Raw genomic sequence first — 14490 nt, 5'->3', positions numbered from 1 at the left:
ATGGGGACACCTGAGGGCACTCAGGAACACAATGGGGACACCTGAGGACAATCAGGAACACAATGGGCACACCTGAGGACAATCAGGAACACAATGGGGACACCTGAGGACACTCAGGAACACAATGGGGACACCTGAGTGGGCAGATTGGGAACAATTGAGGGAGATCAGGTTGCAGGGTGCAACACCTGAAGGACAATCAGGGGCAGAGTGACAACACCTGGCTGGGGCCTGACACTCAGATTAGGGACAAGGTGCCAGGGCCAGAATGCAAACGGGGGAAGGCTCTGAGTTTTCTCTCTGACAGCTCTAAAAAGCAAAAAGAATCCTCGCCCTCCCTGCCCCGAACACCACGACCCCAGAGGGGAGATGCCTCTGTCCCAAAATCTGGCTGGCAGGATTTCAAACACGCAGTAGCAAGAGGAAGGAAGCAGGGGAATGGCAAAGCCACCCAGGCCAGGGAGCAGGAGGTTCATAAACTTTCCACAGGCTGAGGATGTGGTCTGCAAGAGACCTTTACAGCAACCCCAAACCACAAAAGCCTTTGCTTCAACAGAACTTGATTAGGAGTGAGCCTGGCTGAGTCAGGCACTTACCACAGCAGTGTGTGTTCCTCCTCCTCAGTGGCCAGCCTCATGCCAGCTCAATTCCTCACAGATACCTTCCTAACTATTTTTTTTTAATTCTTTCAGGTTTTTTTTTTTTCTCTTCCACTTCCCCTTGTCTGCAGTCAGGAACAACTCTGCCTTCACCAAGAGATGACCACATCAGCAGGATGGAGCTTGGGCAATTCCTGCAGCAGGCTGAGGCTCTGAATCTCTCTGGCAACCCCTTTGCCTACTCCAGGTGCACCAGTTCAAGCCTCTGGGGATGCATTTCCACACCCCACTGGGCTCAGGTACGACTCACAGCCCAGTGAAAGCTCAATTCTGTTTTCTCACCGAGTCTGGTGCTGTTTGCCAGGGATTTTAGGGAGTGAGCAAAGTGGGAGCTCTTGGGAGCTGCTGGTGGTGCAGTGAGGGTGTTTATCAGGGAAAAGGTGCCAGCAGGGACCAACCAACCTCGAGGATGAAGGGCAGCACTGGGATGAAGGTCCTGGTGCTCTCGGCCAGCAGGGTGAGGGCACGGATGCAGTGCATGCGCAGGGGGTAGAACCGAGTCGTTGGCACCAGCCTGGGCAGGAAAAGTGAATAAAACCAGATTCTATTAGGCCAGGTTTAGACAGGAACTGCACCTGCAGCCTTCAGTGACACAGGAGAGCACTCCCCTACTCGGCTGAAGAAATCTGCAGAGCTGCTGAAGCCACCCCATAGCTGGAAATAAAATCCCTGCGTTAAACCCGTAACACTGACACAGAAACTCCTCCTGCCACAGCTCAGCTCTCCAGCTCTGCTGGGAGAAAGGGCTCCCAGAGCTGTGCAGCTGAGGTTTGTCACTGATGCCAGCTCCCTGTCAGGCTGGGACTGAGCAGGATTAGCTCCCCCAGGAGCAGAGGGAGAATGGAGAGCAACGCCTAAAGCCCCCCACACCTCATTTCTGTCCCACTCTCAAGCCCCTCACTCAATGACCTGTACCCGAAGTCATGGAAGCCTCCAGCATGAAAATTTTTATGTTTTTAAACCACAGCTCACAGATGACAGACCCAAGCTGATAAATGAACCCCTCCCTCCCCAAAGGACTTGCTGAGCAATCCAGGAGAGCCCACAAAATAAAAATGTTTGACCAGGCACCATAAATCAGCTGCATCCCCCCTCAAAATAGTGAAATAATTATCACTGGATCCATTACAGAAATAAATCTGCTTCACACCCCTGCCCTGGCACCTCTGGAGATGACGAAAGCCATTCTCAGGAATTAATTGATCGAGGAATAAAGCTGTTAAGTGTATGGATTTACTGTAAACCAAGGCCATTCATTTCAGAGTGCGTGGCCATGCCACAGCCTGCTCCACATCCCGGAGCTGGATGCACTGGGAATGCCAAACACAGCTGGGAGCAGCTGCCCAGTCCCTCCAAAGAGACTCCTTTCACCTCAGAGCAGAGTCCCCAGTGCCCCCCTATCACTTGGAATGGCCCCAGTCCTCTTCCCAGGCTGTGGGGTTGGGAACAGCACCAAGGCTTGGTTTGACTTGGTACAGCTCATCCTGTCACAGCCCTGGTGACCAGAGAGGACAGAGAAAACTCCTCTCAGCATCAGCCCCTGCTCCAGGTCAGCCAGGTCCCTGCTCATGATGCCATGAAGATTTTTGCCTTTTCTTTTATACCCCTGTTATACCTTTTTTACAACTTCTGTATTCCTAGTGCTTTTTGCCTACATTCTTGGACTTGTTTGTCAAGCTGAGAGACTCAACATTTTAGAAGCTTCGTAGTTAGGGATCAGTGTGCCCCAGAGCCCAAGGTCCTCTCCAGAACACATCCTGTAAACCAAGATAGAACCATCCAGGGGAAGGTTCCTTGGGGAGGGGGGCTCACTTGAGCCTCTCATTGGGGAATCTTTGATAGATCTGCTAATTAGTAACACCTATAATGTTATACCCAATGTTGGGAGACACAGAGACACAGACAGAGACAGACTTGGCGGGGTGCATCTCGATGCATATGACCTGGACGTGTGCACCTAAGGATCCTTAAAAATAAATGCCAAGGTAAAATCCCTTTTCCCCTTCTAACCGTGTATGCCTCTTGATTTTAAGACCAGGAAAAGGCATCACTCAGGGACACCCAGGCTGTCCCTGCCTTCTTCCCTGCACGTGCTGAGAGGCTGGAACACCACAGGCACCACAATTCCTCCTTTAAGCACACACCAGGGAACAGCCTCACTGTTACAGCTCAGGCTGCGAGCGGGGCACAAACCCAAGCACGCAAGGCCAGGAAAAGTTCATGGGGAAAAAAGGGATAGAACAGGAGCTCCTGCTGCTAAAAACAACCAGCAGCGTGGAGAGATGCCAGCACGGGGATGAGCAGCAGGAACCCGGGGAGGACGCAGCAGGTGCCGGGGACACGGGGACACCGTCCTTGTGCTGGGGCCAGGCGCCACCTCCCGGCACGGGAACGGGGCTCTGCTCCCATCCATCCCTCGGGATGCACACCAGGAGCAGGGCAAAGAAGGGACTGCAGAGGTCACGCAGTGTCCTGTCCCACAGCAGCCCCACATCCACCAACCTGCCTCCTTCATATCCCAGACACCGGCCTGGCTCGCCAAGGAACACAGCTGGGAGCTGGTTCTGCTTCCCCAGCCCTGGAATCTCAGAGTCCTGGAATGGTTTGGGTTGGAAGGGACTTAAAGCTCACCCAAATTCCACCCCTGCCATGGGCAGGGACACCTTCCACTGTCGCAGGGTGCTCCAAGCCCCAGTGTCCAGCCTGGGATGGGGCAGCTTCTCTGGGAAACGCATTCCAAGGCCTCCCCACCCTCAGGAGGAGGAATCTTTTCCTGGTATCTCATCTGAACCCACCCTCTTTCAGTTTGAAGCCATTCCCCCTCATCCTGTCACTCCATCCCTTGGAAATCCTCTCTCCCCATCGTTCTTGTAGCTCCTTCAGGTCCTGGAAGGCCACAATGAGGTCACCCCAAACCTCCAAAGCCTCGGCAGCTCCAAAACCTGCAGCTCATGCCAAGCTGAGACTCACCCCACCTCCCCTCTCCTTGGCCCCAGATCCCTGATTTATCTGCCTGGACAGGTAGGAAGCTGCCTGGATCCATCCCCCTGGATCCATCCCCCTGGATCCATCCCCCTGGATCCATCCCCAGGCCCACTGAAGCTCCCCAGGAGCAGCGGGGGATGGGAGGAGGGATGTTTGCATCCTCTTATCTGATCGTTTAAATCTGCTTATCTCCATCACCACTGGGGAGTTTTTGCAGACCAGGTTTTAAAGCTCAGATTCTGGTTAACAGAGCTAACAGGATTTGGGAGATCACCAGAGATCCCAAAATTCCCTCAAGGCTCGTTATGGACAGCCACCTCAGAGCACAAACAGTTCATCCACACACACTGACGGGAGGAGGGAATTCTCAGCAGACATCCCAAAAATAACAACTGTGTCCCACTTCTTCAAATCCCAACCAGCAGGCACCAAAAATGCAGCTTCTAAATGTATTTACAGAGCTGGAGATGAGGATTTTCTGAAGCAAGGCAGATCACTGTCCTTGCAGTTACAAGGATAATCTGCCCAGGTTATTCATACTGAGACTCTTCTTACACCAAGAGGAAAGAATAACCCACACCACAACTTTGGCACCACCTAAACAGGTGCTCACACACATCTGGGGCTGGAAAATTTCCATTAAAAGCAGCTTTGAGACCGTTGAGGGTTAAATCCAAATCACAGAACAGTAAAATAACCTTGTAAACAGAAGCAGAGCAAAAAGAATTAAGAATTCTACTCACTTGATGCAGCCAATAATGACCTGTGTCAAGGGGTAGATCAGGGGCTCCATGACCTCACTGGGGTGGATGGTGCTGAGAACTCGACACCAGAAGTACAGGCAGTGGATGTACTGCCAGTTATAGACTGACTGGAAGTTCTCCTGCAGGAAAGGGGGGAAAAAAAATAAAGGTGGAAGCTTGAAAACGTGGCATTTGAGAGGTGCTCACTGTGCTTCCTCTCCAGGCTCATTTTACCCAGGAGGAACAGCAACACTGGAGCTGCCATTGAAGTTCACTGGGTACCAGTCAGTGCCTGAAGGAAATAAAGGGAATAAAACCAGCCTGGTGTTGCTCAAGAGTGGCTGCTTTGAGAAGGACGAGCTCCCAGCTTCACACAGACACTGGGATGTGGCAAAGCCCAGGAAATGCTGAGCTGATCACTGGCAGAGCAAGGAGCACTTTTGGGAACGACACCACCCAGCACAGCTTCATTCTTTACACCTGCAGGGTCAAAGTGACAGGCAGCAGGGCAGAGAGCAAACCTGCAGCTCTGGCCTTGCTGGTTGCCACCAAAACCACTGCACCAGGCCAGCAGGAACAGGGACACAGGGACAGCAGGGACACAGGGACAGCAGGGACAGCAGGGACAGCAGGGACAGCAGGGACTCCAGGCTGGCTCAGCAGCACAGCCAGGAGTGGCCCAAGGCTTGCACCAGGCCAGGACATTGTTTCCAAGACTCTGGGCAGGTGCTGCAGCAGCTCTTGGTGCCAGATTCAATAAAAGCCCAGCTAGAGCACGAGTCCCTGAAGGAAACCCTTCCCAAAAAGTTCTGCCGGTATCCCCTTCAAAACACAGGAGTCAGCACTCACAAGGTGCCTCAGCCCCCACTTGTGGGGTTTTCCAGACTTTCAAGGCCCAGCTCATCTCTTCTGCGTGGAAAAGCAGGGTGCACAAGTCCTGAGACAGGGACAGAATCCTTTAATTGCAGCCACTGGGCCAAACCTTGCAGCAGGGACTTAAAGCCAAGCCACAGCTGGGCATGGCCGAGCTCTGCCAGCTCTCCCCAGGTCACTGAGATGTACCAAAAAGCTTTTCTGAGCTTCTCCTGCACAGGAACAGACGAGCAATCTGCTCTGGTAATCACCTCCCACCACCATCCACCGCTCCATCTAAACAGGCTTAGTGCCTGCATTTGGGCATTTCGGTGGTGCCATTCCCATCTCAAGTTCCACAGCCCTCCCCAGCTGTGAAATCAAGTGGATTTGCTCCTTGTCTGGGCCACAACTGAGGGTGTAAGGAGCCAGTGCAATCCAATTAGGGGATCTGCAGCCCAGACTTCATTTATCTCCGCTTATTTATCCCCATGTCTGCCCAGCCAGGAGATTTAGCTGGGCACCAATCCTACCCTGCTTGGGGGCAGCTGAACAATTAATCTGTGGGGTCTGTTTTGCTAAACAGGACTAAATCCAGGATTAGCAATCTGACTCAGATTTCCCAGGTCAGACTGGAGGTGGATGAAACCAGGGCTGTTCCCCAAAGGTCTGAGCTGCTTTGTTCACCTAAGTCCTTTAAACAGCACGGACTTTGCTGGGGAGATGCAACACCCCAGGGTGGCTCCTAAGCTGCTTTACCCTCAGGTTCTGTGACACAGGCTGCAAACAGCAGCCTCAGAGCTGAGAAGGGTGTCCAAGATGGAAAGTGCACCACAAACTCTTGCAAGTGGGGAGAGAAAAGCGACTCCCACCCCACAGGAGGGTTTGGGTTCAAAGGGATCATCCGTGGGCAGGGACACCTTCCACCATCCCAGGCTGCTCTGAGCTCTACCCAGCCTGGCCTGGGACACTTCCAGGGATCCAGGGGCAGCCACAGCTTCTCTGGGCAACCTGTGCCAGGGCCTGCCCAGCCTCACGGAAGGAAGAATTCCTTCCCAAGATCCAACCCAAACCTCCTCTCCGTCAGTGTGAATCCATTCCCCCTCATCCTGCCACTCCGAGCCCTTGGAAATAGCTGGGCAGAGACTTTCTCACAGCCTCCTTTCAGGTCCAGGGAGGCCACAATTAGCCACCCCCAAGCTTCCATTTTCTCTCCTTCCTGGCTGAAATTTTAGCACAGACAACTCCCAGGAGCCCCGGCAATGGGTCAGCCACCACCACAGCCTGAACAGGGTGACTGCAACTCCTCCTCTCCACACATTTCCCCCAAGGAGGGTGGGAAAACTCCTTCCCCAGCAGGGCCAGGTGCTCACCTTCTTCCTGACGGTCATGGCGCTGCGCAGGTGGATGGCCAGCTGGCGGATGTAGATAAAGGTGTGCTGATAAGAGGTGTGCGTGTCCAGGGCGAACATCTCGGTCAGCGTGCGCTGCATGAAGTTGATCATGGGCAGCACGTTGGGAGAGGTGAACCTGGAGTTCTTCACAAAGGCAATGTACATTTGCTGCCAGGGGAAGAGGACAAGAAGCCACCATGTAAAACAGAGCAAAAACCATTCCTGGACTCCTCTGCCTCTCCCAGGTGTGTTCAAAGCAGGGCTGAAGTGCTGCTTTTGTCACACAAAGGAATAACCCAGCCTGCTCCTTCTCTAGGGGCACAGGAATGTGTTCAGCTTGGAGATGTGCCCACCACTGCTTGTCAGCAAGAGGACAACGCTGCAGGAGGGTCTGAGCCACACGTGGGGATGGCTGGGCTCAGCTCTCCTGCTCAGGTGCCACTGGGACAGCAAAATACACTTGGGAGCTCAGCTGGGAGGTCAGAGCAGCTCAGGAGGATGTCAGCTCTCAGGAAAGGCCCTCAGGAATCAGAGAGATAAATATTCATCAAATACCAGAGACCTCCCCCGCTCAGCCTCTGAACCCCCAGCAGGAAGGGCAGCAGTGGGAGGCAGGAATCACCCTGACCTGACAGAATTTCTGCCCTGATTGGTTTTCTGGAGGCTGCCAGCATCAGCTCCAGCACCTGCTCCACCTGCAGCTCAAGGCTTTGAGGTATTTGCACACACCATGAGGAAGAAAAGGTGCAGATGACAGCGAGGGCCAGGCTTACCTTGAGCAGGGGGCTGAGGTAAACCTCCTTCTTGTACCGACAGATCTTGTTCAGCACCAGGAAGGCCAGGACCCTGACTGTCTCCTCCCCTGTGCTCCACAGAGCGATGGTTTGCTGGGATAAAGCAGAAAGGCAGGTGAGTGAAGGGACAAAGAGCTCCTTGCTGGCCACAGACAGGCCTGAACCCCCCTCCTTCCCAGCAAACAGGCAGCCAGGAGGCAGGTGACACAGAGGTGACACAGAGGTGACAGCATGTGCTGTCACAGAGTCAGTCACTGGCAGCCCTCCTGTCCTCACACTCTCCCTGGGACACCACACAGCAGGCAAGGCTGACGTTTCCACGATCAATAAAGGAACCTGTCCAAAACCAGCACCTCTAAAAAACACATAACTTCTACTTGTGTGCCTGAACACTCATTTGAACTCTCCTGAGCGACTCCATCGCCCCAGGTTCACCTGGCCCTGTCAGGAAGCACCTGGTGCCCCCAAATCCAGTCACCTCAGCTGCACTGAGGAACTGCACAGCACAGGAAGGGTTCACTGCAGGCCTGGAAAAGCCTTCCAGAACCTCCTGCAGCAGCCCTGCAGCTCCTCCACCTTCAGCTGTGAGGGGTGCCAGCCTCCCTGCACTCCATGCCATGAATCATCCCCACCACCAAAGGCTTCCCTGCCTCCTTCCAGAGCTGCCTTGCCGCTTCCATTCAGATGCCACCCTGCTGCCCTCCGTGTCTCCTCCACACCTCCTGTGTTGCTGTTACTGCTCAGCAGTTGTGACTGAGCTGCCACAGAAATATTCCACCCCCAGCTCCCCGCGTGGAGAGGCAGCACAGACATTCCCAGGGCCTGGCAGCAATTCCTCCATCTGGGAGGAGGAAGCAGCTTCCCAAAACACCTCCCTGGGGAGCAGCAGCTACAAACAGAGCCACCCACCCACTCACCTCAGCCTGGCATCGCCCCGTGGCACCTGGAGAGGGGCAGGAATCATCTCCAGGAACAAAGGCAAAGCAAGGGAACACTCCAGAGGCTGAACTGCCAGGGGGTCCAGCCCATACACCACAAAAGGCTCAGCTGAAGGGAGGAAAGAGCACCTCAGATGCCAAAGGCACCTCCCAGCAGGTCCCCTTACCTTGAGGAGGGCTCGGCACTGCTTTGGGAAGGACAGGTAATATGGAACTATGGAATTCACGTGCTGCAGCACTGCTGCACCCACTGAGGCCTCTGTCAGGCACGACAGCAGCTGTGGAGGAGAACAAACCAAGCCCAGTTAGCAGGCAGGGCTCATCAGCTCTCCCTCCGTGTCAGGAAGGAGCTCAGACAAACCCCAAGAGCTGGAGCAGGGGAGGAGCAGGCACAGGGCAGGGGAAAGAGCTGCCCTGCAGGGCCCTCATCCTGAAAAGGGGAGCTCAGGCTGCTGCACCTGCAGGGTTAATGGCCCCTGGGCCATCACACAGCACCTCCCCTGTGGAGGCTGCAAAATCAGTTTATCTGCAGTGTGGGACACCTGACAGGTGACGTGACCATGACCAAAGGGTCACCTCACTGCAAATGGCCAAATTCACCCTCAGTCTGCACCAGGAAACATCTCCTGAGCTAGCTGATGGCACACTGCATTTCTCCAGGGCTTCTGAGGGGGAAGCTGGAATGCTCTGGGTAGCAGAGGTTACCTCTGCCTCAAGGAAAGGCTCAGGCAAAACGGGAAGAACCAGGATCTTTGTGTCTGCAGCTTGTTCAGCTCAGTTCCCTGCAGCCAGCCCCAGTTTCCAGTCTGCACACAAGGTGAGCTCTGAGAGGCTCTGCCTGATGCAGCCCCAGCTGCTGGAAGCAGCACAGGAATTTTATCCACATTCAGTTTGCCTCCTCACCCTCCTCCTTGCTCTGCAAAGGTTCTGGACCGAGCAGACTTTGCAAAGTCCCTCTCACACCAGAAGGAGAAGATTTTATTCAGAAAAGCCACTGTGGTGAAGCACTACGAGCTGTCAGGAGTCAGCCCAGGAGCAGGGATTGCTTCCAGAATTGCATTCCCAGCTCTTCCTTGTCTGCAATCCTGTGCTGCTGGAGAGAGGCATCACGGCTTGAGGGGAAAAAAAAACCTCTCCTGCTCCAACTGCTCTTTGTGCTAAGTCATTGTGCCAGCTCCCAGCTGAGGGCCAGCAGCACTTGGGCTGTCTCTGCCAGTCTCCCTTCCCTCAGCTGCTGGAGAAGCAGGGTTTCAGTGCTGGCTTGGTTTTGATGCTCTAATTTGGGCATGCACAATGAGGCCATCTCAAAAACAATTAAGTGGGGGCAGAAGTTTCCTTCAGAAATAATCCACAAAGTGCCTCTGAAACACCAGAAATTCTGGATGGATGGGATGGAACATTATCACAGTCAGAGATGCCACATGTGAGGTTACCAGCAGAACATCTCAGTATTTACCCCAAGTGGAGAGACCACAGCACCAAGGAATGAATTAATGATACAGAATGCAGGAGCACAGACTGCAAACCACTTTAAAGCCTATTAAATATTAATCTGCCAGACAAATTAAAACAGAGAGAGCTGCTGGAATGTTAATTCAACCCTTCTTCACTGCCTTACACATTCTGGCCCAAGCACCCAAACTCTTAATTAGCCCAAATACTTCCAAAACAAGACAGGGAAACGATGAACACAAACCTCAGAGGGGCAAACCCCATCTGCCTCGCTCCAAAATATCCTAACGAGCCCAGCAAGGCACAGACTGACCCCACAGCCAGAAAATGATGATATTCCTTACTTGTATGGTACAGCCAAGATAAACCTTGATGTCCAGGCGTAGCTTTCCCCAGAGGGGGCTGGTGGAAGGGAGAACCATTCTGGAAAGGAGCAAGAGGTGGGTTTAGCTTTTAAAAAAACCCCAAATCAACCAGATCTCAGCAGCAAAATGAGCAGTGAGATCAATTCCTTGCAGCAAGAGCTGCCTGCAAAGCATGAACTGCTGGATGATCTGGGGTCACACACTGCAGGGACACAGCAGAAAGGTCGGTCCCTTCCTCTCAAAACCAATTTCCAGTGCCTGAACTGTGTCCTGAGTGCAAGCCCAGGCAATTCCAGACCTTCCTGAAGCCACACATCCTCTGCAAATGCCTGGAGTTTGACATTACACAGGACACAATTTGGGGGAAGAAAAGAAGAACCCTGTGAGCATCATCAGTGTTTGGGAAGAGCTGGCACCTCTTTCCCAGGTTCAAAGCCAGCTCTGAAAATCCCCACCAGCTTCCTCAAAGGTCTCAAATCCCCCCAGACTTACTTGAGTTTGTTCTTGGGGGCTTTGGGGAGCAGCAGCTTGTGAAGGTGGTGGAAGAGGTCCCGGATGCAGAAGGACACCAGGGCATTGAACACTGGGTGAAACAAGCCAGGAAAGCTTTTGTGAGTGATTTTGCATGTATTCCTGGCTTTCCTCATGTGAAAAGAGGTCCCCTAGGAACTGAGGCCAGTAATTTCCATGGCACAACTCCTGCATTTCCTTCTAGACCCCCCAGCCTGCCTTATACTGCAATGTTTTATGTAAGATTAGAAGGGACAGGGGCCACCTCTGCAGGCAAACAGCACCAAGAATCCTCAGGAGAAAAGACACCAGTGCACAGAGCAGCACAGCAAGGTAAGCTACTTAATCAAGTGAAAGGGTTAATTAACTCCTCCCAGTGCTCACCTCCCACAGCCCGAACTTTCCCTTCCCTCACCTGCTGTGTCAGACACCTGGAACTTGCTGGGGTCACCACCACTGTCTCCTCTGGTGGTGGCCACAGCTGCCTTGTAGGCTTGGGTGATTTCATGGAAGAGTTTTGGGGTGAGATTCCTCTGGGGAAAGAAGAAAAGGGGTCGCTGAGGACAAGAAGCAAGGGACCTTGTGGAACTCCGAAGCTCTCGACTGGGACAGGAGTATTGGAACTCACTGGAAGTTTGATGGTGAGAACAGCTCCATCCTCTAAGGTGGAGAAAAAGCATCAGGACAGGGTGAACAGACTCATTCCCCTGCTCTAAAACTGGCTTTTAGTTGCTGAGGCTTGAGAAGGAATTAATCACCTTCCAGCAACTTCCAACTCGAGCTTCATTCCCCTTAGCTCTCCCATCACTGCTTAAAACGTGCCTAAGAAAGCTCCTGGAGCTGCCAAAGGCGTAGCAAGAGGGTGAAAAATGCAAACTTGATCATTCTGGCCTCTTCTGAGCCACGTTTCTCCAGCTTCCCCCTCCTGTGGAGTGCAAGTCCTTGAATCTTGCAGGCAAGAGAAACGATAAAGTCCTGCTGAGGGCACAGGACACGGATTTTGGGACACACTAACAAATCCCAAGCTGCCCTTTTACAGGCAGTGAGGAGAACTCTCCAGTGCTCTGTGCCCCAACTCCCTGCTCACCTGGGCAGCTTTCTTCCATTCTTCCACCATTTTCAAGCTCACGTGGATGAAGGGAACTTTCTTCCTTTTGACTTTTTCTTGCTCTTCGTCTTCATCGTCTTCATCTTCATCACTGGCTTCCTAGAGGAATCAGCAGGAGGACTGAGGAAAGGTTTCTACAACTCCTTCCTGGCCCCAGCTCCCTTGCTGAGCAGCTGATGAGGAGGGAGGCAGGCAGGGCTGACTTTATTACTGCTGTTCCCAGCACTCTGCCGAAAGCAGGAATGGTTTAGGTGGGAGACTGGGAAGGAATTCCTCCCTGGGAGGGTGGGCAGGCCCTGGCACAGGGTGCCCAGAGAAGCTGTGGCTGCCCCTGGATCCCTGCAAGTGTCCAAGGCCAGGTTGGACATTGGGGCTTGGAGCAGTTGGGACAGTGGGAGGTGTTGGGATTGGAACTGGATGAGGTTTAAAGTCCCTTCCAACCCAAACCATTCCATGACTGCGGGCTGGCACTGGAACACAAATATTGCACATGGAATTAAGTGATCCCAGCACTCCCAGGCAGGGCCTGGTACCTCTGATGCCATGAAGATTTTTGCCTTTTCTTTTATACCCCTGTTATACCTTTTTTACAGCTTCTGTATTCCCAGTGCTTTTTGCCTACATTCTTGGACTTGTTTGTCAAGCTGAGAGACTCAACATTTTAGAAGCTTCGTAGCCAGGGATCAGTGTGCCCCAGAGCCCAAGGTCCTCTCCAGAACATATTCTGTAAACCAAGATAGAACCATCCAGGGGAAGGTTCCTTGGGGAGGGGGGCTCACTTGAGCCTCTCATTGGGGAATCTTTGATAGATCTGCTAATTAGTAACACCTATAATGTTATACCCAATGTTGGGAGACACAGAGACACAGAGACAGACTGGGCGGGGTGCATCTCGATGCATATGACCTGGACGTGTGCACCTAAGGATCCTTAAAAATAAATCCCAAGGTAAAATCCCTTTTCCCTTTCTAACCGTGCATGCCTCTTGATTTTAAGACCAGAAAAAGGCATCACCTCGAGTGTGTCAGGGGGTCTGTGCAGAGCCTCCTCCTCCTCAGAGCTGTCCGAGGCATCAAAATCCAGCAGCTTGCGATCGTTCTCCTCCAAAAACTTATAAAACTCGGGATCTCTGTCCTTCAGCCTGGAGAGCTGATCTTTGTGCTCAGCTGCCTTTCCCTTCTTCCTGCCGGGGAAGAATTAAGTGTTTATTCACTGCTCAAACGTCTGCTGCTGCTGAAAGAACAACTTTTCACCAAGGACTACGAAATCTTGACAGCAGGATACCAGATTATACCGGGAGAGATAAAAACATCCGGAAAAAACATCATAAATTTGTTTCTCAACTGCTTCAGGGATGGGGACTGCACCATCTCCCTGAGCAGCCCCTTCCAGTGCCTGACCACCTTTCCATGTGGAAATTCCTGCTGCTGTCCACCCTGAGCCTGCCCTGGCCCAGCCTGAGGCCGTTCCCTCTCCTCCTGTCCCTGTTCCCTGCGAGCAGAGCCCGACCCCCCCCCGGCTGCCCCCTCCTGTCAGGGACTTGTGCAAAGCCACAAGGTCCCCCCTGAGCCTCCTTTTGTCCAGTCTGAGCCCCTCCAAAGCCGTGCCCAGCCCTCACCTGCCCGGCCGTGCCGGCAGCCCCTGCGCCGACTTCCCGCTCGGCCGCCGCCGCCTCGCAGCGCCGTTGAGGGCCCCACCGCTCTCCTCCTCCTCCTCCCAGCCGCCGTCATTCTCCGTATCCGAGCCGGCAGCGAGGAACTCGTCCAGGCTCAGCTCCGCCAGTTTCCTGCGAGGGAAGAAAGAAGCGTGTGAGGGGAAAGCTGATCCCCGCGTCCCGGCGGCGGCCCCGGCGCGGCGCTCACCTCCTGCCGGGGGCCGCCATGTTGCCTCTGCCACGCGGCCGCCGCTTCCGCTCCCGGCGTGCGGCGCGGCGGGAAAGCCACGCCCACATTTATGCAAAGTGGGATCATTTCCATGCTCGGCCACGCCCACAACACCGCTGGCCACGCCCCCTCCCGCCTTGGGCACGCCCCCGCCCCGCCGGCCGATCCCTGCGGGCTGGACATTCCTGTCCAGGGGCAGGGCCAGGGCCAGGGCCAGGGCCAGGGGAGGGATTATCCCGTTCCCGGCACTGGAGAGGCCGCGCCTCGAGTGCTGTGTCCAGTTCTGGGCCGCTCGGCTCAGGACATTGGGGTGCTGCAGTGTGTCCACTGACTGGACATTGGGGTGCTGCGGTGTGTGCACTGACTGGACATTGGGATGCTGCAGTGTGTCCACTGGCTGGACATGGGGGTGCTGCGGTGTGTGCACTGACTAGACATGGGGGTGCTGCAGTGTGTGCACTGACTAGACATTGGGGTGCTGCAGTGTGTCCACTGGAAGGACATTGTGGGGCTGCGGTGTGTCCACTGACTGGACATTGTGGGGCTGCAGTGTGTTCACCGGAAAGACATTGTGGGGCTGCGGTGTGTCCACTGGCTGGACATTGGGGTGCTGCAGTGTGTGCACTGACTGGACATTGGGGTGCTGCAGTGTGTCCACTGGCTGGACGTCGGGGTGCTGCGGTGTGTCCACTGGCTGGACATGGGGGGCTGCGGTGTGTCCACTGACTGGACATTGTGGGGCTGCGGTGTGTCCACTGACTGGACATCGGGGTGCTGCGGTGTGTCCACTGACTGGACATTGGGGTG

At 54.1% G+C, this 14490-nt stretch overlaps 1 protein-coding gene across 1 annotated transcript in view; it reads right to left on the bottom strand.

Annotated features, from left to right (window-relative positions):
- The window catches only part of NOC2L (NOC2 like nucleolar associated transcriptional repressor), a 28592-nt gene extending 14824 nt beyond the window's left edge, over nt 1-13768 (bottom strand). Inside the window, exons 1-12 of the mRNA XM_042032154.1 lie at nt 13663-13768; nt 13419-13586; nt 12815-12983; nt 11780-11899; nt 11108-11225; nt 10675-10765; nt 10162-10240; nt 8533-8643; nt 7407-7520; nt 6613-6801; nt 4388-4527; nt 1062-1173 (exon numbers count right to left, since the gene is read on the bottom strand). Of these exons, the coding sequence (XP_041888088.1) occupies nt 1062-1173; nt 4388-4527; nt 6613-6801; nt 7407-7520; nt 8533-8643; nt 10162-10240; nt 10675-10765; nt 11108-11225; nt 11780-11899; nt 12815-12983; nt 13419-13586; nt 13663-13751 (1500 nt within the window). The 5' untranslated portion in view covers nt 13752-13768. The remainder of the gene's footprint in view (nt 1-1061; nt 1174-4387; nt 4528-6612; nt 6802-7406; nt 7521-8532; nt 8644-10161; nt 10241-10674; nt 10766-11107; nt 11226-11779; nt 11900-12814; nt 12984-13418; nt 13587-13662) is intronic.
- Nucleotides 13769-14490: the final 722 nt, after the last annotated feature.

This window comes from Corvus kubaryi, unplaced genomic scaffold, assembly GCF_017639235.1.
Source record: "Corvus kubaryi isolate FWS band 111438036 unplaced genomic scaffold, C.kubaryi_AGA036_p1.0 37352, whole genome shotgun sequence".
Lineage (NCBI taxonomy): Eukaryota > Metazoa > Chordata > Aves > Passeriformes > Corvidae > Corvus > Corvus kubaryi.
Note: the sequence above shows the minus strand (reverse complement) of the source record. Positions and strands in the feature narration are given on the sequence as shown.